Raw genomic sequence first — 24,158 nt, 5'->3', positions numbered from 1 at the left:
GCCACACACACCCGGCAGGAGCCACTGCCCCAGGGTGGCCGGCGCTCTTTGGGAGTTGGTTCCGAAGTGTGTGTCCTGTTTCCTCGTTGCGAATGCAGCCCTGCCCCAAGCTCCCCCCAAACAGGAGGCCAGCACCAGTTCTTGGTTCTCTTTATTGCACCGGGGAGGGGCCCGGCCTAGGCTGCCTGCTCCACCTCCATCAGGTAGTGCTCCAGGTCCTCGAACAGGCTGTTGAAGCTGGACAGGCAGAGAGTGAGGCTGCTGCTGTCCAGGGAAGACGCACCTTCGCGTTGGGCGCCCTCCAGGTACATGCGGCACAGCCAGGGCTCCAGCTGCGGGCGGGGGGGGAGGGGTGGCGCACAGTGAGCCGGGCTGGACTGGGGCAGCCGGCCTCCCCGGCCTGGGGCCCTGCGCCTCACCTTCACCAGGACCAGGCTCCTCTCCTTGGGCCTCCCGGTCGACAGGTCCTGTCCAAAGCCCAGGTAGATGGTGTAGTGTGGGGATCCCTGGCGCCGGCGATCCCGGAATTCCACCAGCTCTGCAGGATGTGGCTCTGGTGAGGGGCGGGGCCGGGCCGTGTGGGGAGGACGTCCGCCCCAGGGTGGGGGGCATCACTGACCTTTGAAGAAGGTGCCGAAGTCGAAGATGGGGGTGTCGCAGTTCCTCTGCAGCAGGCGCGCGGGGCTGGAGGGGCTGTCGGAGCCCAGGGGGCTGCCCACCTCCCAGTAGACCTTACACTTGCCCCCACGCCGGGCCCACAGCTCAGACCCCCGCAGCTCGAGCTGCAGGCCCGGGGCCACGTGCTGCAGCAGCTTCTCCGTGTACTGCAGCTGCTTCTGGTCCGGGAGCTCCGCTGGGCTGGGGAAGGCCACCAGCTGCGGCGCCAAGGCCTGAGCCGAGGGGCCCGGGGGCCCGTACAGGAACACGCAGCTCGGGCGCCCGACCACCTGCTGCAGCACTGTCCGGCCCTTGTACAGGATGGTCACGTGCAGGGCCCCCAGGCCATGATCTGCGTGAGGCTGGAGTGCCGGGCAGGGGGGCCCCCCCATCTGGGTGCAGGTGCTCAGGGTGGGTGCAGTGCATGGCTCCGCCTCCAGAGGGAGCTGCCAGGTCTCTGGGGCTGGGCCTGTGGTGGGAGGAAGGCCTGAGCTGGCACCTGGTCCCCCAAACGCCCCCGCCTCCACGAATCCCCGGCTCCCTCACCTGTCATCTGGGCCTGGAGCTGTGACCTGGGGCTGGGGGCCACCTCCACAGCCCACGGAAAGTACATCTCCTCAGTAGGGAGCTCTGGACCTGAGAACAAGGACCAGAATCACTGCACTGTCTCCGCCTGGCCAGCACCCGCCCTGCTGGGCGCAGCCCCCTGGGGCTCCGCCATTCTGCCTTCCCCTCCCCTTGCACAGACCCCTCCAGGGCAGAGCACCCCTATCCAACACAGCCCCTCACCAGAAACCTCTGGAGGGCCTGGGTCTACCCGCTGCACAGCTTCCATCAGCTGGTCCTCCAGGCAGCTCTGCTGGAGGGCCTGAAGCAGGAGGTCCTCCGAGTGGTCCACCGGGCCCGGGAGTGGGCATGGGGTGCAGGGCACGGGGCTTAGCCTGGCTGGTCTGGGCCCCAGACTCTCAGTGGCACCTCCTGCCAGGCACGGCCCAGGCAGCCCATCCTGCAGGGGCAGACGGTGCCAGTATAAGCAGCCCCCAGCCCAGCGAGGGGGGGGCAGCTCCCACCCAGGAGTGGGGAGGGCAGAGCAGCCTTACCCTCCTGGATGGGGCATCTTCAAGGGCCTTGTCCTCCCTCTGGTTGGTGTCTGGACCTTCTGAGGAAGAAGTGGGATGGGGGCAGCAAGGGAACCTGAGACACCAAGCTGGCCCATGTCCCCCTCCCCTAGTCCCAACAGGTCCCAACAGCTCCCTCCCCAGCACGCTCCTCCCACCTGGTACCATCCTTTCCTGCACAAGTTTCTAGAACCATGGAGCCCAGTAGATTCCCCTGGAAAGCAGGACACCCCAGCGCCCTGCACAGCGCCGCCCGTCTGCCCTGCCCTTCAGCTTCCCAGCTGCTCACCTCTTCGGCCCTGGGCGGATCGGAGGGCAAACACCTTGTGCGGGTCGGTGGGGTCTCCCGAGTTGTCTTGCAGCATCACGAAACGCTTCGTGCTGTCCAGGGCACAGCGGAAGTTGGTTTTCCAGCTGGCCCGGAGCGGGCCCTCGGCAGCAGCTGGAGGGTCTCCTGCTCCTCTGCTGGGCGGCCACCTGCCACGGGCCACGGCCCAGGCCTGGGGAGGGAAACGGAGGGTGTGGGCCTGGGGGCATTGGCCCAGCTGACCCTCCCACCCTGGGCTGACTGGGTCCCACCTTGAAGATACGAGAATCTGCCTCGCCCAGGTCCTTGCGCGCAAAGTGCTTCCAGGGCACGCGGAAGAACGTGCGGGCTGTGTCCAGCCACCGCAGCCCTTCATAGCGGCCGCTGCTGACCTCACCAAGAAGCCAATCAGCAAAGAGCACGCGCGGGGCCCCCCTGCGGATGGAGCAGCAAATGGGTCAGTGCACCGGTCACAGCGGGCCGGCCCGGCGCAGGCAGGCAACCGGCTCTCACCTCTCAGGGTCTGCGGCCATGGTAGTCAGCTGGTCCCACGGTCCGGGTGGGAGTAGCTCTGGGGCCGCCACAGAAGCGCAGCCAGGTGTCACAGTGTGGCCCAGTTGTTACAGGCGTTGGGGTCACAGATGCGAGTTGAGGGCTTACAGCCACGACGTTGCCAGGTGTGGATTTCTTGGCAAAGGTGGCAGTGGGTGTGAGTACAGATGTGGCGGGATGCACACGTGAAGTCACAGGTGTTGAGCCAGAGTCCCGGCCTGAGGGGTGCGCAGGTCGGGCCCTGCAAGACAGAATGGGAAGCCGCTGGAGGGCCTGGCGCCGGGAAAGTGAAACCGCGAAGCCGCCAGTCGCGGGAAAACGAAACCTAACCCTCCATCCCCCGCGAGGCTAGCGCATCCCCGTCCCGACCACCCACACCCCACCGCCCGTGCCAGCGACCCTCGCCTCCGGCTTGAACCAGGAGCTCCCTCTCTGGCTGCGCGTGGGCAGGGGTCCTGCGTACCTGGGACCGGAGCCGCCGGCGCGGGAAGTTTGGTTTCGCAGAGAAGCCGGGAACCAGCGTTTTTATGCTGCGCCGACAGGGGGCGGGGCGGGGGCGGGGCGGGGGCGGGGCTGAGCCGAAGGGCGGCGGAGGGTGTCACGTGCTGCGGTGCTCGGAGCTGGGCGGCTGCGGGGGGGCGCGTCCCGGCTCTCGGGTGGGGGTGTGCACGGCTGGGGTCAGTGGTGGCGGGGGGCGTCGCGGAGGGGCGGCAGGTGCGGCTGGTCCCCCGCCTACGGCCTGATCACTGCTCCCGACTCCCGTCACACTGGGCGGCGTCCCACCCCTTTCCACAGGCCACTGTCCGGGCGGCTGGATGTTTCCTGCCCTCCCCGGACCCCACAGGGACGCAGGCTGTGCCCACAGAAGGACCCGACCCCATACTCTAGAGCGTGGCTCCCAGTGGGGGAGGCTCAGGAGCTCCGAGAATGTCCGCGACAGGTCGAGAGGGGGCCCCAGGGCAGGCGCCCTCCTCCGCCCTGGTTGCCCCGGGAGAGGAACCTCCTGCAGCCAGCTGGCGCCGGCTCGGGAAGCCCTGCGGCAGGTGGTTTACGGGAATCGGTGCCCCGGCGCCCAGTGGAGAGAGCGCCCCGCCCACCCTGACTCGAGTGCAGCCCCCGACGTCTGGGAGATTCGAGATTCGGAACCGTCACTTTATTCAGCTCAGCGCGGGGCGGGGCGGGGGCAGCGCGGCCGCTGGGATCCTGCTCCGCTGGGGGGCGCTAGATGTAGGTGGACGGGAAGGGGGCTTCGTCCAGGACCGAGGCTCCGTCGCCTTCGTCGCCGCTGCCCTCGCTGCCCGAGACGCTGGCCCGGTCCACGTCCGAGGTGGGCGCGTTCAGCACCACCACGTCGGCTTCCGCCCCATTGTTCTCACCGAACCACACGGCCTTGTAGCCGCCTTCCGGCCGTCGCTCCTTGGTCAGGATGGACCGCACGCCCGCGGGTCCGCCCTCGTCCCCGTCCTGGGCTGCTGCGGGGGACTCGGGGATGGAGCTGGGGGACTCAGGGGCGGGCAACGTGGGCAACAGGGGCGCGGGCGGCTCCAGCTTCGGAGGCTCGGGTGAGACCTCAGCCGGGGCCTTGGCCAGGGTGCTGGGGGCGGGCGCCCAGCTGGCCTCACTGGGGTCCGCAAAGAAGGCCTTGTTGTCAAAGCCCTGGGACTCCTGCGGAGGGGCAGGGAGCCAAGGTGTCCCCAGGGACCTCCGAGCTTGGACAGTGATAGCCCCCAGCCCTCTGCTGCTCTCTGTCCCCACCCTCCCCCAGGCCCTCCTCACCCCTGCCCTCCAGCCCCGGCTGGTTCCAGGCCTCCAACCTGCTGCCTCTGCCCCACCCCCTTGCCACCACTGCCCTCGCCCTTACATCCCACCTCTGCCCCTTCACCTCCGTCCCTCCCCCACCCCGTCCCCGTGGCCAAGGCCTCACCACCGCTTTGCTGGAGCAGCACCATCCACATGGCCCGTAGTGCTTGTGGATCAGGACCACCAGCGCGATGACCGCCAGAAGCAGCAGCGCGCCCAGCACCCCACCCAGGGCCGCCATGTCCGTCACAGAGAAGCGCTGCTCCACATGGCTGCCACCTGGAGGGACCCCGCCAATACCTCCTCCAGTCCCAGTGCTTCTGTGACTCCAGGACATTGCAGGGAGGGAGGGGGACGGACCGGGTGGGGCAGGTGTCTGACACCACTGGATGGGAGGCGAGGGCGGTCTGGGAACTGTGGGCTTCACTGCACCCCAAATCTGGCCTCTGGCCCACCCTCCACACACTCCTGATTTACCACATTGGGCCCCCCAGGACCTGTCTCCCCCAGACCAGGGCACCGCCCCCAGACTTCATAGTCAGCGGGGACCCTCCTCCGCCGTGACTCCAAGGCCACCCACTGTCATGTGTCAAAGAGCAGGAGGACGGCTTCAAGGCCAGTGGGGTGCTGCCCCAGGGTGAGGGGGTCCTCTGGGCCCACGGGGTGCCATCGGAGACGTACCTGGGTTTCGGGTCAGTGTTGAGCCCCCACTGGGTGAGGTTGATGAGGGGGAGGTTCTCTCAGTGGAGGGTCCCCCAGGCGTGGACGAGGTGGGTGGCCTCAGGGTTGTGCCCGTGGCGGGGCGTGGGCCAGCAGTTCCCCCAGAGACGGTCGTGGAGGGTCCCTGGGACGGCCCAGGGGGCTTGGGGGCTTCTGAAGTGGAGCCGCTCGTGGGGGGGCGTGGGCCAGCGGTCCCCCCAGAGACGGTCGTGGAGGGTCCCTGGGAAGGCCCGGGGGGCTTGGGGGCTTCTGAAGTGGAGCTGCTCGTGGGGGGGCGTGGGCCAGCGGTCCCCCCAGAGACGGTCGTGGAGGGTCCCTGGGACGGCCCGGGGGGCTTGGGGGCTTCTGAAGTGGAGCCGCTCGTGGGGGGGCGTGGGCCAGCGGTCCCCCCAGAGACGGTCGTGGAGGGTCCCTGGGACGGCCCGGGGGGCCTGGAGGCTTCCGAAGTGGAGCTGCTCTCGGGCCGGGTTGTTCTTCCAGCATCTGTAGGTGTTGGGGCGCTGGGGGTGCCTAGAGACCAGGGACGCAGCAGGGCTCGCCTCCGTCCCCGGTGCGCCCGAGACAGAAAGCCCTCCCTGAGGCTTGCCCAGGCGCAGGAGGCTCACCCGTGGTGGTGGGCTGCAGCTCGGTGACTTCGATCTCCAGGACTGTAGCCTCTGTGCCTGATGTCACTGTGTTGGTGGCCTCCACCTGGGACGGGATGAGGCTTGTCCCTCTTAGGTCCCTTTTTAAGCCCCGCCCCTGGGAGATCCTGCCTGTCCCCACCTCTGCATAGAAGACCCCAGCCTGCACCAGCTTGGTGGTCGTCAGCACTTCCTCCCCATTCATTCGGAAGTTGGAGTTGTTGGTGATGCGGTACGTGATGGCTGAGTTCAGGTCCTACACAGAGACAGCCCCAGTGGGCCCCAGGCCCAGACTGCCCCTGTGACCCCCAACCTACCCCAGGCGGGGGGCCAGGCGGTGCCTACTGGGAAGTCTGGGTCTTCGGCCCAGACCCTCAGAGGCTGGGAGGGGGCAGCTGCATCCTTGACCGCCACGCCCACACCAGAGCCCAGAGCCACAGTGCCGCGGTACAGGTCCTGAGGGAAGTGGGGCAGGTTCCCGGAGGCGTTACGGGCCTCCACGGTGACCTGGGTCACTGAGTAGCGGGCCTGGTCCTCCTGCTCGCCCTGGTGGGAGGGAGGCAGCTGTGACCAGTGGGTCCTTGAAGGGAGAACCCTGCAGCCTGAGGCTTAGGAAGGGTCCTTGGAGACCTGGCCAGGGGACACACCTTGACCAGCAAAAGGTAGATCTGGGGACTGGAGATGCTCTTGGTCATGGTGAGGTTGCCCGAGTCAGCACTGATGGCAAAAGTGCCGTCCTCGTTCCCCTGTCCTGGGAGGGTGGCAGGAGGGTTTGGCCCTGACCCCCCCAGAGGCAGGAGGTCCAGGGTCCCAGCTGGCTCTGCCCGAGTGGCAGGTCCCCTGGGGTCTCCTTGCCCATGGTGGGGGTGGCCTGGGGGTCATGCAGGAGGGGCTGGGTTGGCCCCCACTCACCTCTCACGAGGCTGTAGATGATTCGCTGGTTGATGCCCCGGTCCCCGTCCACGGCATAGATGGGCCCAGGCCGCAGGATGAGGGGGGACGGCTGTGGGGACCCGGAGAAGAGGGAGTCTGCGGACTGACGCGAGGCCCCGACTCGGCCCCTCTTGGGTGGCCTGAGCGCCCGGCAGGCCTGCTGTCCGGCCGGACTCCCCTCTGGACCCACTGGGATGAGTCGCTTTGTCCAAGGACACTGGACTGTTCTGAACACTGAATGTCTCGGAAGGTGGCACCACCGGGGACGGGGCAGCTCACGGGTAAAGCCACGCTCTGGTGCAGGTGTTGGAATGTCCCTCATGGCAGGAGGAGGGACAGGAAGCCCCCGGGGGTGCCTTAGCCCACCCCAGCCGCCCTCCTCACGAATCCCGGGGGCGTCTGCCCCCCACTCAGGAGCACAGGGTTGGTGAGATCGGTCTGCAGAGCAGCACTCACGCCTTTAAAAATCCCGGCCCCACCCTCTGTGCCCACCATGAGCCTCCCCCTGCCCTGACCCTGGCTCCGGACTTGGCCCTCCTCCGAAAAGACCCCAGTACCAGTCTGTAGCCTGTGGGGACAGCCCCTCGGTACTGGGCTGAGAGGCAGAACTGAGAGTCTTCGTAGACACAAGGCAGGAACCAGGGGGGCCGCAGGTCGGCCGGCTGCACCTCCAGGACCAGGGTGGCTGTGGCCGTGTGGCTTGGCACTGCGTCCTCCTCCCGAGTGTCCTGTGACCCCAGGGCCCTGACCGTCAGCCTGGAGTCGGGGCAACTGCGGCAGGGACTCGAGGGGCCCGGGCTCGGCTCGGGGGCTGTGGCCCGCTCACCCGCACCAGCAGCCGGAAGGTCATGTTCCGATGCCTGTCGAAGTCCAGTGGCCGGTCCAGCCGCAGAGCGGGGAGGTTCACACCCACCAAGGAGAATAAGTCACCGGCACCCTGGAGAGATGGGGCGGAGCTGAGGCCTGGGGGAGTGCGGAGAGGACGGGGCGCCCCGAGTGGGGGTCGGGGTGGGGCAGGGGATGGGGTTGCTGACCGGGGTCACTTCCTGGAGGGTGTAGAACAAGATGTCGTCTTTGTCCAGGTCTTCGGCCTCCAGCGTGGACTCAGGGATGACAGTGGTGTTCACTTTCGTGTCCTGGGGGACAGAGGGGGGTTGGTCTGGCCACACGCCCGACCCCAGAGACCCATCGCGGGGTCGGGCCCCCAGCCCTCTGCACCTCCCCCACGCACCTCCGACACCGCCTCCACCAAGACCTCAAAGGGGAACTTGGGTGGGTTGTCATTGACATCCAGCACGATGACCAGCACCATCTGCTGGGTCACCTGGGGGGACGGGGGGTGGTCAGCCTCCTCCCCACGGCCCCCCCGGTGCCGCTCTGGTGGCCCCGCTCAGTTGCAGGACCAAGGGGGGGCAAAGCGGCCGCAGGACATTGGAGAGGAACAGCGCCTGCTGAGGGCCGGCCCGGGACCTGCAGGCGAGGACAGTGCCCGACGAGCCCCCGTCTGGCCGCGTGAACCTCAGGAAAAGAGGAGGGAAAGGGGCCCCGGGTGGAGAGACTCGGGGAGATGCCAGCCCAGAGCCCTGCCCGCCCTGGTGGGCGGCCGTGACCCGGTATGTGACTCTGGGGCACCAAGAGCCCCCTTTGTCAGGTGTGACCACCGGGACCTTCCGAGAGTGAGAGGTGAACTCATCTTCGGAGCCGCCCTGGGACTCGTGGGAGGGGCAAGGTGCTGTCTGCCCGGGGTGCCGAGGGCTCAGGAACCAAAGGGGCGTGGCTCACGGCCGGCCGAGGCGCGGGTTGGGCGGGCGGCCGCACTTCTGTGCATCTGCTGTCCCCGGCCCCCCCCCCGCCATTGAAGACACCTCAGGACCCGAGGTGTGGGGGCGAGGGGCAGCACTGCACCCGGGAACTGGGCGCAAGGGTGTCCCAGTCCTCCCCCCAGTGACACAGTTGGCTTTGACTCTGAGTGAGAAAGCAGCCGGGAGTTCTGGGCAGACCCCCAGTGAGGGCAAGACTGAGGGCGAAGTTAGTGGAGCAGTTGGAAGGTTCCAGAAAGGAGATGCTGGTGGCCAAGACCCGTGTGGGGCAGATGTCGAGGCTCCGGCTTCAGGCAGAGCCAGTGGCCCTCCTTACGGGGGGAGAAGGGGGGGGCGTGGGGCCTCCTCTCAGGGCGAGTGGGTGTTGCCAGCTCAGGGCGACACTTGACACTTGAGAAGTGTGTTGGGGGGGTCACTGGGGAGGGACTCTGACAGCACAGGGTGAGGGGTCCCCCGGGGCGGCATGGGCCGGGCTCACCAGAGTGTCCCCTCTTCTGCACTCCAGGTGCGCCTCCAGCACTGTGTTTTCCTGTGGGGGGGACGCGTGTCAGGGGTCCCCCGGCCAGCTGGCTGCAGCACCGGCCAGGCTCAGGGTGAGGGAGACAGAGGCCGGGGGAGGGGCACGTGCCCACCGGGGCCCCAGCGTCCACACCAAGTCCAGAGGGTGTCGGGGTCCCAGGCAGCTTTGTCCTCCAAGGGCCCCGGTCCCCTCAGGCCTGCCCTCGACCAGGCCTTGGGGCCCAGAGGGGTCAGTTGCTGCCTGGGGCCCAGGGCCCTTCTCCACAGGGGTCCGTGGAGGGTCAGCCCCTCTATCTCCCAGGCGCCGCCCCAGGCCCGCCCTCCGCACCTCGTAGTCAGGAGTCACATTGAGAAACAGCTGAGTCCCCTGGATCCGGAAGGCGAAGGGGGTGGACGAGGATCCGAGGGTCACCTGCTGGCCCTCGGGGACGGAGATGTTCACCAGGGCGTCGGTGAGGTTTGTGTTCTCCTGGACTTCGAAGACGTTCCCGCTCACGGAACAGGCTGCGGAGTGGCGGGGGAGGGGGCGGTCAGTGCCTCCCCGCCCCCTCCGACTGCCCGACCCGCCCACCCCAGCCACACACCCTGGGCCTGCGCCTGGGCAGCGTCTGGGAGCAGCGGCAGCAGCAGGGCCCAGGCCCCCAGCAGCAGGGCCCAAGCCCCCATCTCGGGGCGTCGGGAGGGTCGCAGCCCGCCTGGTGTCCGACCGTCTTCCGGGCCTCCTCCGAGCAGCCCGCCTGCGCTGCCTCTGCTGCCTCTGCCTGCCGACCTTCGCCCCTGCCGGCACCGCCTTGATTTATGACCGTTTACGTCGGACTGGCCTCCAGCAAGGGGGCTCCCGCGGGCCGCGGGCCAAGCACCCGGCCTGTGGTTCCAGGACGGGAGCCAGGTCAAGTACAAGGGCCCATGGGCTCAGCCCTCAGGTGCCAACACCTGAGGCGGAAGGGGGCTCAGAAAATTGAGCCTGGGGGTGTGCGGTGCAGAGGGTCTCGGGGCCCTTAAGGGGCCAGGAAGGGAGGGCTAGGAGGGCCGGCCTCTGGCTTCCGTGTGTCCTGCTGCCCCCACACCAGTCGCCCCTCTGCTCCTGGCAGAGTCGCCTCAGGGTAACTCCGAAGGCAGCACCTGGGGCTTGGGTCCCGGGTTCCCCTCCGCCCACCTGCTCCCCCCACGCCCCTCACCCCCGTCTGGAAGAACTGGCTGCTTGCGTCCTGGGGACCTGCCCGCAGCTCCAGAAGGTGGAGGTGGCACGTCCTCGGCAACAATGGGGCTTCGGGGGACCCTGGGCTCCTGAGGGCTCTGGTGCACGCGTGAGGCGATGTGGGCCCCCAACTGCCCTAGCCTGGCCCAAGCCCAGCACCCAAGGAGAGGCTGCCCAGTGGGTCGGGTGGGGTGCTGAGCACCATCCCCAAGTTGCTGCCATGCCTCTGCTGTGACCCCTGCAGTCCCTGGCACCCCCTGGGGTGTCCACAGGGCCCAGGCCACAGCTGGTAACCCTGCTGTCTGAGACCACACGGCCCGGACGGGGAGCCGGGCTCCTGGCTCCTGGATGTCCCCTCCCAAGCTCCCGTCCATCCTGGGCCTCCTCACCTCCTCAGACTTGCCCCCCCCCAGACCCCCGACTGTCTGCTGAGTGGGTGACAAGGGGTGCGGTCGGGGCCCAGGGGAGGTGGCCCTGATGCCAGGGACAAGGGATTGGGAAGGGGAGGCGCCTGCCGGCTTCCCGGGTTTAAAGGGCAGCTGGGTGTTGCCCGTGGCCGGCCCCTCTCCCTCCGAGTGCCCGGCTGCCTCCCTGGAACCAGGGCGACACATGCAGGGAGCTCATCAGGCCCGGGTTTGAATTCTTCCTTTATTGGTGCTGGGGGCAATGCCACCTGCCTCCCCACCCAGGCTCCCCAGGTCCATGGAGGGGGCTGCTGCGTCCTCAGGGACTCCTGGGGGTCTCAGCAGGCACAGCCGGGTCTGAAACCATGACCTCGGCCCTCAGTCCTCGAGGCTGCCAGGGAGACAAGGCCTGGTCTAGGGCGGCCCCCTGAGGCACCCTGTGGAGAGAGGCAGGTCAGGGGCTGGGGCCCAGATGGAGACCCACCCACCTCCTCAACTGGCCCAGTTTCACTCCCCAGGCCCCTGGGCCACCGCTGTCCAGTTCCTGGCCCTGGCCCAGGGTGCCTCCCGCAGACCCCAGGGGACCCGGGGAAGGGTCTGGGGGGCACGGCAGGGGGCTGCTCACCAGGCTCGCAGGGCCGGCGTGTTGGACCACAGCAGGCAGACGGGGCTCCCAGGGGACTGGGACCAGGACGTGCGGTTCTCTGTGTCCTGCTCGCTGCCCCCCCCCGCCCCGCCCCAAATCAGAATGAGTCCAGGAGTTGGGGGTGGAGACTGCTGAGGCGAGGGGCACCCGCATGCCGGACCGTCCCCTCCGAGCGCCCCCACTGCAGGTGCAGCTGCGCTCACCTGCGCTTCCCCACCAGGCCCTGGAGCAGCCGCTGCAGCCGCGCGCTCTCCCGCAGGCGACTGAGCTCGCTGGTGAACATCCCGTCCGAGTGTCGCGGGGCCCTGCGGAGGGGGCGGCGGGGCGGAGGGCGCCTGAGAGCCAGGCGGGGCCGGGGGCGGACGTGGGGCCGGGAGACTGGGCGGGAGCGGCGCGGCTCACCTGTGGGGCGCGGGGCGCGCGGCGCAGCCCCGGAGCAGCAGCGGCAGCAGCAGCAGCAGCGGCAGGGCCCGGGGGGCCATGGTGGTCGCGCCGGGGGTGCTGAGCGCTGCTGCCGTGGCCCCAGCCCCGCGCGGCCCTTATAGCGGCGCCCCGGGTGGGGGGCGGGCCGGGGGCGTCAGCAGCGCCTCCACTCGGCGCAGCCAGGGCCGCGCTCCATCGATCGGCGGGAAGGTCGGGCCGCCCCCCCATCTGTCGTCCCGCCGACTTGGCGCCCCAGGGCGCGCTGGGGCGGTTGGGGGAGGGAGGCGCGCGGGAACCGCGGGTGCAAGGCCTCGGAGGTGGGCTCCGGGCGGGGGTCCCAGCCGGACCACCGGTGCGGCGACCCGAGGCCGGCGGGCCCTGTGCGGGGCGGTCTGCGATGAAGCTCTGGGACGGGGAGGAGGCAGGGGCAGCTGGGTCCCTGGGGCTTAACCGGTAGGGGACTAAGCGGGAAAATGAAGCCGTGAACTAGTGGTCGGGTTAAAATAAACTTAGCAGACGTTTTGAACACAGTCAGCGGACTTCTTTCAAAGCCGCTTTGGGCGGAAATTTGACCCGAACGACCGAGCCCCGCCCGCGGCCTCCCCTGCACCTCCGGCCGGCGCCGCTGCGCACAGCGGATGGACCCCAAACGCACGTGATTACTAAGCCTGCGGCTGACACCAGGGTCCCTCTGGCTGTTGTCCGTTCTGCGGGTTTGGGCACATGTGACTCGATGCGTGTGCACAGATACCGTCTCACTCGGAGCGGTCCCAGGCCCTGGAACCCTCCGGGCTCCACCTGCTCCCCCCTGCCCTGCCCCTGGTCAGCAACCGCAGAGCTTTTTACTGTTTCCACAGTTTGTCTTTTCCAGAGCGTCGTGGAGGTGGAATCGGACCCTCCGTAGCCTTTCAGGTTGGCTCCTCTCACTCAGGGATATGCATTTATGTTTCCTCCACGCTTTTCATGACCTGGTAGCTCATTTCTTTTCGGCCCTGAATTCACAGTCCACTGTCTGGATGGACCACAGCTTGTCCATCTGTCACCCGAAGGGCGTCTGGTCCCTTCCCAGTTTTGCGGTTAGGAAGAAGCTGCCGTGAACACCGTGTGCAGGTTTCTGTGTGGGCATGGACGTTGGCGTTCAGCCCCTCTGGGTCAACGCCAGGGGGCACGATGGCTGGGTGCCGTGGCGAGAGGGAGTTGGGTCCCGTGAGAACCCTCCAAGCCGTCTTCCTCAGGGGCTGCCCCGTCTGCATTCCCAGCCGCAGCAGGTGAGCTTCCTGCCGCTCCAGGTCCCCCAGCACCTGCCAGTGTCCCCTGGGCTCTGGACACGAGTCATCCCAGAGGGTGAGCCGTGGAGCCTCCCTGCTGCTTTAATGTGCGTGTATCGTTAAACAGCTGCTGGGACTGGGTCTTGCGCAAACTTGGCGGATTAAATTCTAAATCTTTACACCACTGACCGATTCCACACATTCATGGGAATGAATGTTCCTGGTACTTAACTGGTTGACCTTCTTAGCTCCACTCAAGTAAACAGACAGAGCTTCATAAAGAACATCTTATTTTTTTAATGAGTTTATTGATTTATTTTTAGAGGGAGGGGAAGGGAGGGAGAGTAACATCATGTGTGGTTGCCTCTCACGCGCCTGCAACCCAGGCCTGTGCCCTGACTGGGAATCGAACCAGCGACCCTTTGGTTTGAAGGTCAGCACTCAATCCACTGAGCCTCACCAGCCAAGCAACATCTTCCTATTTTTAAAACAATTCACCTGTGGTAAGACTGGCCTTAAAAATCAGTATACAGTGAAGTCCATATACGGTAAAAACTGAATTTTGGCAGATGGATAGATGCAGGCACCACTGTCATCGGGCAACAGGGCGCTCTGTCCCCGCAGAGCACTCCCTCCGCTGCCCCTCTGCGGTCCCACCCCCAGCAGCTTGGGTCACAGCCGCACGAGGTCACAGGCAGTCACTACCGAGAGGCACAGATGGAGGGCTGAGGCCAAGGAGAGGTTGTGTCCTGTGTGCGTCTGTCACTTGGATCCTGTGACTGCCTTCACCTCACCCGGAAGGGCTGTCACCCATGGTCCCTGCTCCTGAGGTTTCCTGTGTCCTCACCAACACGCGGCCGTGCAGAAGCGTGGGCAGTGCGATGGTGCGTCCAGGCTCCTCCGGGCCCCACTGGGCAACTGGGACCCGGAAAGAGATGACCTGCGGGGTTCCGTGCAGCCCTCCCCTCCCCGCCCCTCCCCGGGGACACTCCTTAAATCAGCAGGCAGACAAACTACAAGGACAGCCCGGTTCCCATGGCTGCCCGGGATGGCCGCCGTCAACAGTTCCACCTCTGTCAACAGTTCTTGAGACCAGACTGCACTCTGTCCAGGGTCCCAGAGACGCCAGTTCAGCGTCCCAGGTTCTGAAGCCAAGACACGTCATTGCTCCAGCGTAGCATGTGGAGCCTCCGCACAGCCGAGGATTAGGTCACTGCTTCACTCCGGGAGTAAGCAAAGCAGATACGCGCCCCGCCTTTTCCGCTTTAGCGGAGATTTAAACGTCGGTTCAAGTTAGTCTTATCTACCCTTCGTTCTAGATCAGGCTGTGGCAGGTGGGCACAGGAGAGGGGCCTTTCTCTGCACCCAGTGACCACTGTGCCCTTCCTGCCGCTGCACAGCCCGCCTGGAGGCCAGGGACCACCAGGGACACTTTCAGGACATGAGCCTGGTGACCTTGTTGTGACCTCAGCGGCACCCCGCTTAGGACCAGAGAAAGAAAAATCACTTGTGTAGTGTGGCGGAGAATTTCAAACACACACGAGTGGACAGAATAGCATCATGAACTCAGCATCAGCAATTTATGACCGGGCTTATCTACCCCATCCACTTCCTCTGTTTTTTTTTCAAAATTGATTTTGGAGCAGATGGTGGAAATTGTATTATTTCATTTTTAAGGACACACTATACATCTTGAAGAGATAAGGACTGTCAGGTCAGCTGAAGGCCCCTGACCGCTGACCAGACCCCCAAGGGCCCCCGTTGATCAGGAAAGCTGAGTTATTGAACCCCAGCGAGGAAGTGCCCAGCTTGGGGGGGTGCGGGGTCGGGGGCACAGGCCTCTGTGGGGCTTGGGGCTGAGGCTTTCACTGCTTCGGAGGGGCCTTCCAGAGTGGGGGCCTGGTGGGCACGGCCGTGGGCTCAGGGAGACGAGTCTGGACATGAACAAGGCTACACACCAGTGTTTGTAACGTTTCCGCCTCCTGCTTTAGAGGCCCGCGGAGCGACCACCGGCGCCCTGCCTCCCAGCCTCCCAGCCGCAGTCTCGTGGGTCCCAGACACAGACCTGGGGCTCGTGGCGCTCCTGGCACTGGAGGAGCTCTGCCTCGTCCTTCCCCAGATTGCTTCGGTTATGTGGGTTCCTTACCATTTCATACGGCTTGTGGGACTGGCTGTGCCATTAAAGAAACAAGCCGTCAGGGCTTTGACAGTGAGCGTCCAACTTCTGAGCCCGTGCGGCAAGGAAGAGCTGTCCGGTCTGTGGGTCCGTGGGCACTGGGCCCTTGGCCAGGTCTTCTTCACGGTCTGCCGGCAGCTCTGTGGGGCTTTCAGACTGCGGGTCTTTCACCTTCTCGGTTAAATGCATCCCTAAGTTATTTTGTTCTTTTTGATGCAGTGAATGATTTTTTTCCAAAAAAATCTTTTAAAGATTTTATTTGTTTATTTTTAGAAAGAGGGGAAGGGAGGTAGAAAGAGAGGGAGAGAAACATCAATGTGTGGTGGCCTCCCAAGCGCCCCCTACTGGGGACCTGGCCTGCAAACCCAGGCCTGTGCCCTGACTGGGGATCAAACCAACGACCCTTTGGTTCGCAGGCCAGTCAGTACTCAATCCACTGAGCCATGCCAGGCAGGGCTGAATGATTTTCTTGACTTGATTTTTTGATTATTCATTTCTAATGCACAGGAATGTAGCTAACTTTTACATTTCACTGATATTCTGCAACTTTGCTGAATTTGTTTATTAGTTCTGACAGGGTTCCTGGCTTTTCAGATTTTCTACACATGAGAACACCGGCAAGCTTTACTTTCTCCTTCCAGCTGTGGACGCCTTTCCTGCCTTTCCTGCTGGGACTAGGACTTTCAGGGCCACGCCAACGGTAGTGCCCGGAAAGGGCTGCCTCGTCTGCCCCTGACCTTGGAGGGAAGCACCCATCGCGTCCCCGTGTGACGTCAGCCACCTGTTACATTGGCTGCGTGTTCTCCACGTTGAGGAAGTGAGTCCACATTGAGTCTCTTTCTGGTCTTCGATTATCGAGCGTTTTTTTACATGACAGTGTTGGATTTTGTCAAATGCTTGTTCTGCTCCCACAGAGACAGGGTAATGGGCTTCCCCTCTGCTCCGTTCGGGTGCCGCACGCCCCTGGCCGGGTTTGTGGACGGGGTCAGCCCCTGCCCGTCTAGCTTGGTCACGGCTGCCGCCCCTTAACAAAGGCTGCTGGGTACGGCTGGCTCAGGCTCGTTGAAGGGTTTCGTGTCTGGATTCCTAAGGAATTTTGATCTGGAGTTCTCTCTCGTGATGTCATTACTGTTGAGTTTGTTGCTTTTTTAATCCTCAACCAAAGACATGTTTATTGATTCTATTTTATTTTTTAAGATGTTTTTGTTGATTATACTATTACAGTTGTCTCATTTCCCCCCTTCACTCCCCTCCGCCCTGCACACCCCTCCCACCCTCATTCCCCGCCTTTAGTTCATGTCCATGGGTCCTACATACAAGTGCTTTGGCTTCTACACTTCCTGTGCTATTCTTAGCCCCCCCCCTTTCTATTTTCTACCTGCGTCTATGCTACTTATTTTCTGTACCTTCTCCTCCCTTCTCCTCCTCCCACTCCTCTGTTGCTAACCCTCCATGTGATCTTTATTTCTATGGTTCTGCTCCTGATCTAGCTGTCCTTTTAGTTTGCTTTTGTTTTAGGTGTGGTTCTTAATAACTGTGAGTTTGCTGTCCTTTCGCTCTTCATCTTTTTTATCTTCTTTTTCTTAGATAAGTCCCTTTAACATTTCATATAATAAAGGCTTGGTGACGGTGAACTCCTTGAACTTGACCTTATCTGAGAAGCACTTTATCTGTCCTTCCATTCTAAAGGAAAGCTTTCCTGGATGAGTCATCTAGGGTGTAGGTCCTTGCCGTTCATGACTTGGAATACTTTTTCCAGCCCCTTCTTGCCTGCAAGGTCTCTTTTGAGAAATCTGCTGACAGTCTGATGGGAACTCCTTTGTAGATGACTGTCCCCTTATCTCTTGCTGCTTCTAGGATTCTCTCCTTCATTTTAATCTTGGCTAATATAATGATGATGTGTCTTGGTGTGTTCCTTCTTGGGTCCACCTTCTTTGGGACTCTCTGAGCTTCCTGGATTTCCCGGAAGTCTATTTCCTTTGCCAGATTGGGGAAATTCTTCTTTATTATTTGTTCAAATAAGTTTCCAATTTTTTGCTCTTCCTCTTCTCCTTCTGGCACACTTATGATTTGGATGTTGGAACATTTGAAGTTGTCCCATAGGTTCCTAAGCCTCTCCTTATTTTCTTGAATTCTTGTTTCTTCATTCTGTTCTGGTTGAATGTTTCCTTCTTCCTTCTGGTCCACACTGTTGATTTGAGTCCCAGGTTCCTTCCCTTCACTGTTGGTTCCCTGTACATTTTCCTTTATTTCACTTAGCATGGCCTTCATTTTTTCATGTAATTTGTGACCATTCTCAACCAATTCTGTGAGCATCCTGATCACCAGTGTCCTGAACTCTGCATCTGGTAGGTTGGCTGTCTCTTCCTCGCTTAGTTCCATTTTTTGAGCTTTGATCTGTTCATTAATTTGGGCCATTTTCTTTTTGTCTGCGATTGTAGCAAGGGGCGGAGCCTTAGGTGTTCACCACCGCGGGCCAACCCACGTGGCTGCGTCATGACGCTGTACGTGGGGAGGGTCCGAGAGGGAACAATGGCGCCTGCTCCGCTCTCTACGGGATTTCAGTCACTTCCCCTGCTCTCCCCAAGCAAACTGGGCCCTTCTGGTGCTGATTCCCAGGCGGGTGGGCTTGTGTACATTCTGGGTCCCTGTGGGTCTCTCCAACGAAACCTGTTGTGAGGCTGGGAGTCTCTCCCGCTGCCGCCTCCACCCCCGCGGGTGTTGTCGGAGGTTTGAGGCTTTACTTCCCCACCGGAGCTCTGGGTTGTGGGTCTGTCTGGCTCCCCGGGTGTCCCTCCCGGTTTATTCGCTCTGGAATGTGGGACCACCGGTCTGCACTGCAACCCGCTGCCTCTTCAGGTCCTCCAGCCGCCCGGCCGGGAGCCCTCTCCACCCGCTGCCCATCTGGGTGAGTGTTTCTTTTAACTCCTTGGTCGACAGTTTGATTTTCTGTCAGTTCTGGTTGGTTTTGGTTTTTAAATTTGTTGTCCTTTTGGTTGTGCGAGGAGGCACAGTGTGGCTACCTACGCCCCCGTCTTGGCCAGAAGTCAAAAGAATCTCTGTTTATTGATTTTGGAGAGAGGGGAAGGGGGGGAGAGAGAGAGAAAGTTGCCTCGCCTCTGTCCCCCGACTGGGGGCTGCACCCAAAGCCTAGCTATGTGCCCTGACCAGGGGTGGAACCTGTAACCTCTCCGGCTCACCGAACGACCTTCCAACAGAGCCATCGGGCCAGGGCTCACTGCTCTTGAATTTTGAAAGTCATTTATGCATTTTGTATACAGCTCATTTGCTAGGATTTTTTGTTCTATTCTGTGGCTGGAAGTTTTTAATTTTAAGGAAGTCCCGTTTATCTGGTTTTTTTTTAAATTTGTAAACCATGCTTTAAAAAATTTTTAATTTATTTGTAGAGCGAGGGGAAGGAAGGGAGAAAGAGAGGGATAGAGACATTAATGTGTGGTTGCCTCTTGAGTGTCCCCTACTGGGGATCTGGCTGGCAACCCAGGCATGTGTCCTGACTGGGAATCGAACTGGCGACCCCATGGTTCGCTGGCCGGCCCACTGAGCCACACCAGCCAGGGCTGTAAATCAGGTTTTTTGGTATCACATCTAAAAATCTCTTTGCTTATGTCCTAGTCACAAAGGTTTTCTCCCAAAAGTTTTATAGTTTTAGGTTCATATTCAAATCTGCGATTCATCTCGAGTTTGTTTTCAAATAGGCATGAGGTTTAGATCAAGGGTTCTGGGATGGGAGGGGCTACATTTGGAAATTAAACGGCGTTGTTCTAAGTAACCCATGAGTCACAGAAGAGGGTTCAAGGGAAGTGGGGAGTATTTCCACCTGAACATACTTGAAAACACCGACACGCGTGGGACATGTCTGAGGGGAATTTGTAGCCTGAAAGCTTGTGTGAGAAAAGAAGTGCCTCAAATAAGCAGCCTTAAGAAACCAGGAAAGGACCCGGAGCCGTGTGGCCCAGTGGGATGGAGCGTCGTCCCCGAGACCGAAATGGTGCGGGTTTGGCTCTCGCCTCGGGCACATGCCTGGGTTGCAGGTTCTGTCCCTGGTCAGGGCCTGTATGGGAAGCAATTGATCACTGCCCTTCCCCTTTCTCTTAAAATAAACAAAGGAAGCGAGAAAGAGGGCTTACGAAGCACAAAGCGAGCAGAAGAAAGGAGACAGAAGTAAAAACCAATGAAACTGAAAACAAACCCATAAAAAAAAAAGAAGAAGAATCCATAAAACCAAAAGCTGTTGCTTTGAAAAGAGCCACCAATTGATGAACGTCTAGCAAGACCAACCGAGAGTTAAAGGCACAACATACAAACACGGCGATGGAAGGGGTGCCAAGGGCGCCATCACCAGAGACCTCGCAGGTGTGACGATGGCGAGAGAGACGCTATGCACAGTGCCAGGCCCGACTCCAGAAGCCCACGTGGCACAGACGGGTCCCTTGGGGGACAGATGGTTAGTCTGCCCAGCAAAGGAAAGCCGGGCCCAAACCTCGCTCTGGGCGCTCACTCCGGCATCAAGATGCCGCGAAACCCACCGCCGACGGTGGAGGGAGGGAGCGGTCCCTGTCTTGTGCGGTGGAGCCCGTGGTGCCCAAGCCCGGGGTCCCGCAGAGCCCTGCCAGCTGCACGGGGCGGCCTCATCTGCGTGCATGAGGGACCCACAGGGGCTCAGGGAGCCTGAGGGTGGTGGGCGAGGGTGAGAGAGTTCCCGCTGGGGCTTTGCTTTTCTCGGCGCCCAGCCCGCTGAGCTGCCGGAGAGCTTATACGCACTCTCTGCCCCGGCTCAGGTCACCTTGAGGGAGGCCGTGGAAAGCTGAGGGGCCAGCACCATTTCCAGGGTCCCAATCCCAGCCTGGGGGGGGGACGCATGCTTGGTCAGGGTCATAGGCTCCAAGATGATGGAGTGGACAGTGTGCGGGGGCAGGGGTTGAACCACTCAACAGTCCCCCTGGAGGATGGGGGGTCAGGCAGTGGCTCAGGGTGGTCCCGGGCACCAGGCAGAGGCTGCTTCCTGGAATGGGATGCAGTCTTCAGCCATGGGGTCGCACCAGGGCACGCAGGAGTGGGCTCTGAGGGGTGTAGGAGGAGGCAATAGGGTGGACCTCGCACCTCAGGCACCAGGGATCCTCCGGGGCCCACGGGGGCGGTGTCTGAGAACTGAGGGCCTGTGGCCCGGCCTGAGCAGTAAGTCTTCCCACACCACGTGAACAGGGTGGAGTGAGAACCGGCCCGGTCAATGCCTCCAGGTGCCTCCAAGAGTGTCCCTGGAAGGAGAAGACCCGCTTGGGCGCATGTAGGAGCCCAGGGACCTCCGCGGTGGGTGCTCAGGCGCCTTGGGGTCCGGCCCACCTTCCATCTCTGTGACTTTTCCTCTGGGTGCAGACCCGGGACGCCCCCACCAACCCGGAGCCAGGCTGCCCCTACCAACCACCCTGCTCACCTCGCATCTCATTTGGCTGTTGCATTGTTCTGCCTGGCGGTCCCCTCAGCGCAAAAGTCCAAGATGGGCAAATACAGGGTGCACCCTGGAGTGCCCCAGGGCCCGTCCAGCTGGGGCGGATCAAGCGGGACCAAGACTGGACTGGGGCGTGCCGAGGGGCGGGGTTCCTGAGGTCGCAACCTGGGCGCTGTCCGCGGTGCTGAGCGCCCGCCGGGGCGCACAGGGCCGGGGCGTCATGGGGAATCGCAGCGCCGCGGATGCTGGGGTGCTGATGGCGGGGTGCGGGCCTGACGTGGACAGAGGGGCAGGGTCACCGGCGGGGCTGGCGGGGCCGGGGGCTGCGGCGGCACTGGTGGGGGGCGTGCTGCTCATTGGCTCGGTACTCGCGGGGAACTTACTAGTGTGCGTGAGTGTGGCGGCTGAGCGCGCCCTACAGACTCCCACCAACTACTTCATCGTGAGCCTGGCGGCCGCGGACCTGCTCCTCGCTCTGCTCGTCCTGCCGCTCTTCGTCTACTCCGAGGTGAGCCCCTCCCTGGCCGCAGAGACATCGCTGACCCAGCACCTTGCCTGCCCAGGAACCCCGAGCTGGGCACTGCTCCTGGTGCCCCTCTGAGCCCAGCCCACTCCCATCTCGGATCCGTCTGCCCGTCTTCTGCCCCTCCCTTCTCTCCCTGTAGCATGTTACCCAAGAGATGCCTTTGGCCCTCAAGCCAGGAGCCCCACAAAGAGGTGACTTTGGCAGTCCCTCCACCTACCCACTGCCCTGAGCTGGGTCCGCTCCCCAGGGCAGCCAGCCGGACAGGCAGGCAGATTTGGGCTCACCCCGGCTGGCTCCCCTGGGCACAGGTCGCACACACGGCTGCCCAGGCCCCAGCCACGTGTGACCAGGATCGTGCACCTGCACTCATTTGCACAGAGGCACAACCCACAGTGGGGGGGGCAGTGGAGGGCAGAGGGAGGGCAGGGAGGTGGGGGGGACAGCAGAGCTGAGGGGACGGGTGGCTGTGGGGTCCACAGCCCCCGAGGAGAGCGGGGGCCAGTGGCCTCCTCTCCAGGTCAAGTCTGGTGCTCAGGTGGGTCCTCCTTGGTGCCAGCTCTGTCTTCCCAGAGGTAGAGAAAAGCTGCTTAGCGCTGGGTTGGGGACACTGTGCCCTGAACTGCGGGGGAGGGGAGGTGTGGTCTTTCCAAAGGGGTCACAGTGATTGAGGGTGGGGCTGGGACAGAGGCTGGCAGGACAAGGACACGCATGACCTTCTGTGCTCTGCCCTGGAGCTGCGGACAGACGTCACAGTGACGGTCGTAAGCTCCTAATCGTCCCAAATCAGCGGGAGGGGATTTATAAGGGGGCAGCTGTCTGCTCCGGGTGTGGGTCACGGGGCCGAGGCCTGTGCACTCTTATCTCATTTCCCCTCCCGGTGAGGACGAGCGGATGAACCGTTGCTCCCCTCGCTTTAGGGAGGTGCAGCCACCTGTCCAAAGTCCCCAGGCAGGGATGGAGTTTGAGCAGAAGGGCTGGCTCCCAGCTGTGCTCTGGGGAGGAGGGGGTGGCAGGGACCCCTGGTCCACTGCACCCCGCATCACCAGAGATCAGGGTGCTCAGGCCATCAGGCCCCCACTGCCCCCCAGGCCATCCCAGCTCCGACAGGAGGGTGCCTGGGAGTGGGGCGGTGGGCTGCTGGCCTGGGCCCAGCTGCGGCGGCCAGGGGTGGGGGCTTGAGTCTCAAGTCCTCCGTTGCTGTCCTGCCTGGCCCCCATGGCCCAGGTCCAGGGTGGCGTGTGGCGGCTGAGCCCCGGCCTCTGTGACGCGCTCATGGCCATGGACGTCATGCTGTGTACCGCCTCCATCTTCAACCTGTGCGCCATCAGCGTGGACAGGTGGGCCACCCTCCTTGCGCGCATCGCCGTCCGGCCCCGCCCCCAGCCCCACCCACTGTGCCTCAGGCACCACCGCCCTCACTGCGCTCCCTGCAGGTTCGTGGCGGTGGCGGTGCCCCTGACCTACAACCGCCAGGGCCGGGGCGGGCGTCAGTTGCTGCTCATCGGGGCCACGTGGCTGCTGTCGGCTGCGGTGGCTGCGCCCGTGCTGTGCGGCCTCAACGACGTGCAGGGCCGCGACCCAGCCGCGTGCCGCCTGGAGGACCGAGACTACGTGGTCTACTCGTCCGTGTGCTCCTTCTTCGTGCCCTGCCCGCTCATGCTGCTGCTCTACTGGGCCACGTTCCGGGGCCTGCGGCGCTGGCAGGCTGCGCGCCGCACTAGACTGCACTGCCGCGCGCCCCGCCGGCCCAGCGGCCCCGGCCCGCCGCCCACCACCGCTGACCCGGCCCGGCCCCTGCCGCCGGCCCCGAGGAGGCGCCCGGAGATCCCTGGCCGGGAGCGCAAGGCCATGAGGGTCCTGCCCGTGGTGGTCGGTGGGTACCCGCCCGCCCACGGAGCAGAGGGTGGCAGTGCCCAGCCGGGGTGCACCGGGCCGCACGGGGCCCTGGCTCACGCCTCCTCCTCCCCTGCCATAGGGGTCTTCCTGGTCTGCTGGACACCCTTCTTCGTGGTGCACATCACGCGAGCGCTGTGTCCCACCTGCGCGGTCCCCCCGCGGCTGGTCAGCGCCGTCACCTGGCTGGGCTACCTCAACAGTGCCCTGAACCCGGTCATCTACACGGCCTTCAACGCGGAGTTCCGCGGCGTCTTCCGCAAGGCCCTGTGCCGCTGCCACTGCTGCTGAGTCGGTGCCCCGCCCCCGCCTCCCTCCCAGGGGGAGGAGCGGTTTTGTGCAAACTCTCAAGTGGATTCTGTTCTAAATACCCGTGCAGAAGGGTCCAAGTGGGCGTGGGTGCTCGGGGAGTCACGCCAAGGTGGGGTGACTCAGCCCAAGCGGAGCCCAGGCCCCTACAGACCCCCATGAGGCCAGTTACCCCCTTCCTTCTGAGGAAGCGCAGAGGCCGGGCCCCACAAACTGGCTCCTGGCTCAGGGTGAGGCAAGAAGGCCACCTCAGCTCTGGGGCTCCCCGCAGTGGCTCCCACCCTTCTCCATAGCCCCCTTCCACTCCTGGGCACCAGCTGCAAGGCCCCCGGCCCCCGGGCCCTCGGCTGTCCCCGCTCTGTCCCCCGGCTGCTGTCTCCTTTCTTGGCGGGAGACGGACAAGTCGCCCTGCAGGCACTGGGGCTGGGATCAGTGGTCAGGCCCCTCCCAGACCAAGGACCAGTGGTGGTGGTCCCCCCAGTCTCTAGAAAACACAGCTGAGCTGACCCCGCCGAGGCAGACGCCCCTCCGCTCCCAGAGCACACAGCCGTCCTCAGTGGGAGCCGCCACCCAGGGCGCAGGAGGCAGGGCAGGGCCCAAGGCAGGGCAGGGCCACCCAAGCTGCCCCCCACCCCCCGGAAGACTGGATCCCCAGATCACCAGTTGGGTTCCCAGGTGGGGTACATGCCTAGGTTCTGGGCCAAGTCCCAGCTGGATCCAGAGTTCTCAGGTGTCACTTGAGCAAAAGGGACCAGGTCACACACAGGCTGTCCCTGCGTTGTGGCCACAAGGAGCCAGT

General features: G+C 63.5%; 4 protein-coding genes across 6 annotated transcripts; 1 reads left to right on the top strand and 3 right to left on the bottom strand.

Moving 5' to 3' along the window:
- Positions 1–134: 134 nt before the first annotated feature.
- On the bottom strand, positions 135–3,197 carry IRF7 (interferon regulatory factor 7). 2 transcript variants are annotated; one of them, XM_037163039.2, is made up of 10 exons: positions 3,098–3,197; positions 2,596–2,875; positions 2,355–2,517; positions 2,065–2,275; positions 1,758–1,816; positions 1,447–1,663; positions 1,204–1,293; positions 620–1,126; positions 420–538; positions 135–332 (listed from the first exon to the last, which is right to left on the bottom strand). In XM_037163039.2, exons 2-10 carry the CDS (start codon positions 2,613–2,615, stop codon positions 177–179), a joined length of 1,542 nt encoding a protein of 513 aa, XP_037018934.2. In that variant the 5' UTR covers positions 2,616–2,875; positions 3,098–3,197; the 3' UTR covers positions 135–176. The 2 variants fall into 2 exon arrangements, with proteins under 2 accessions (XP_037018934.2, XP_037018935.2); XM_037163040.2 differs by having other exon boundaries at positions 1,758–1,813.
- Positions 3,198–3,775: 578 nt separating this feature from the next.
- On the bottom strand, positions 3,776–9,718 carry CDHR5 (cadherin related family member 5). Its single transcript, XM_053658174.1, has 15 exons — positions 9,634–9,718; positions 9,378–9,553; positions 9,009–9,059; positions 7,942–8,034; positions 7,745–7,846; positions 7,537–7,647; positions 7,268–7,438; positions 6,690–6,780; positions 6,425–6,528; positions 6,123–6,323; positions 5,920–6,033; positions 5,760–5,844; positions 5,116–5,664; positions 4,559–4,713; positions 3,776–4,299 (listed from the first exon to the last, which is right to left on the bottom strand). The coding sequence occupies exons 1-15, from the start codon at positions 9,713–9,715 to the stop codon at positions 3,856–3,858; spliced, it is 2,529 nt and encodes an 842-aa protein (XP_053514149.1). The 5' UTR covers positions 9,716–9,718; the 3' UTR covers positions 3,776–3,855.
- Positions 9,377–20,705, bottom strand: SCT (secretin). Of its 2 annotated transcripts, XM_037163044.2 has the most exons (6): positions 11,700–12,382; positions 11,501–11,602; positions 11,277–11,369; positions 10,228–11,088; positions 9,634–9,914; positions 9,377–9,553 (listed from the first exon to the last, which is right to left on the bottom strand). In XM_037163044.2, exons 1-4 carry the CDS (start codon positions 11,777–11,779, stop codon positions 10,971–10,973), a joined length of 393 nt encoding a protein of 130 aa, XP_037018939.2. In that variant the 5' UTR covers positions 11,780–12,382; the 3' UTR covers positions 9,377–9,553; positions 9,634–9,914; positions 10,228–10,970. The 2 variants fall into 2 exon arrangements, with proteins under 2 accessions (XP_037018939.2, XP_037018940.1); XM_037163045.2 differs by lacking the exons at positions 9,377–9,553; positions 9,634–9,914; positions 11,700–12,382 and adding exons at positions 20,286–20,440; positions 20,617–20,705 and having other exon boundaries at positions 10,985–11,042.
- A 51-nt stretch (positions 20,706–20,756) lies between these two features.
- Positions 20,757–24,092, top strand: DRD4 (dopamine receptor D4). Its single transcript, XM_037163041.2, has 4 exons — positions 20,757–21,139; positions 22,382–22,494; positions 22,591–23,030; positions 23,133–24,092. The coding sequence occupies exons 1-4, from the start codon at positions 20,852–20,854 to the stop codon at positions 23,339–23,341; spliced, it is 1,050 nt and encodes a 349-aa protein (XP_037018936.2). The 5' UTR covers positions 20,757–20,851; the 3' UTR covers positions 23,342–24,092.
- The last annotated feature ends 66 nt before the right edge of the window (positions 24,093–24,158 follow it).

Source organism: Artibeus jamaicensis, unplaced genomic scaffold (genome assembly GCF_021234435.1).
Source record: "Artibeus jamaicensis isolate MK-2021 breed Jamaican fruit bat unplaced genomic scaffold, CSHL_Jam_final scaffold_537, whole genome shotgun sequence".
Taxonomy (NCBI): Eukaryota; Metazoa; Chordata; class Mammalia; order Chiroptera; family Phyllostomidae; genus Artibeus; species Artibeus jamaicensis.
The sequence above is the reverse complement of the archived record's forward strand: the minus strand, read 5'-3'. Positions and strand labels throughout refer to the sequence as shown.

Coding starts and splice junctions, on each gene's coding strand:
- IRF7 (XM_037163039.2), bottom strand. CDS start 2,615: ATGGCCGCAGACCCTGAGAG. Junction 2,518..2,595: donor ATGGCCGCAGACCCTGAGAG/GTGAGAGCCGGT, acceptor CTCCATCCGCAG/GGGGGCCCCGCGCGTGCTCT. Junction 2,276..2,354: donor CAGATTCTCGTATCTTCAAG/GTGGGACCCAGT, acceptor TTCCCTCCCCAG/GCCTGGGCCGTGGCCCGTGG.
- CDHR5 (XM_053658174.1), bottom strand. CDS start 9,715: ATGGGGGCTTGGGCCCTGCTGCTGGGGGCCTGGGCCCTGCTGCTGCCG. Junction 9,554..9,633: donor TGCCCAGGCGCAGGCCCAGG/GTGTGTGGCTGG, acceptor GCCACTCCGCAG/CCTGTTCCGTGAGCGGGAAC. Junction 4,714..5,115: donor AACACTGACCCGAAACCCAG/GTACGTCTCCGA, acceptor GGGTCCCTCCAG/GTGGCAGCCATGTGGAGCAG.
- SCT (XM_037163044.2), bottom strand. CDS start 11,779: ATGGCCCCCCGGGCCCTGCCGCTGCTGCTGCTGCTGCCGCTGCTGCTC. Junction 11,370..11,500: donor GGCCTGGTGGGGAAGCGCAG/GTGAGCGCAGCT, acceptor GGGGGGGGGCAG/CGAGCAGGACACAGAGAACC. Junction 11,089..11,276: donor ACGCCGGCCCTGCGAGCCTG/GTGAGCAGCCCC, acceptor CTCTCTCCACAG/GGTGCCTCAGGGGGCCGCCC.
- DRD4 (XM_037163041.2), top strand. CDS start 20,852: ATGGGGAATCGCAGCGCCGCGGATGCTGGGGTGCTGATGGCGGGGTGC. Junction 21,140..22,381: donor CGCTCTTCGTCTACTCCGAG/GTGAGCCCCTCC, acceptor CCCATGGCCCAG/GTCCAGGGTGGCGTGTGGCG. Junction 23,031..23,132: donor GGTCCTGCCCGTGGTGGTCG/GTGGGTACCCGC, acceptor CCCCTGCCATAG/GGGTCTTCCTGGTCTGCTGG.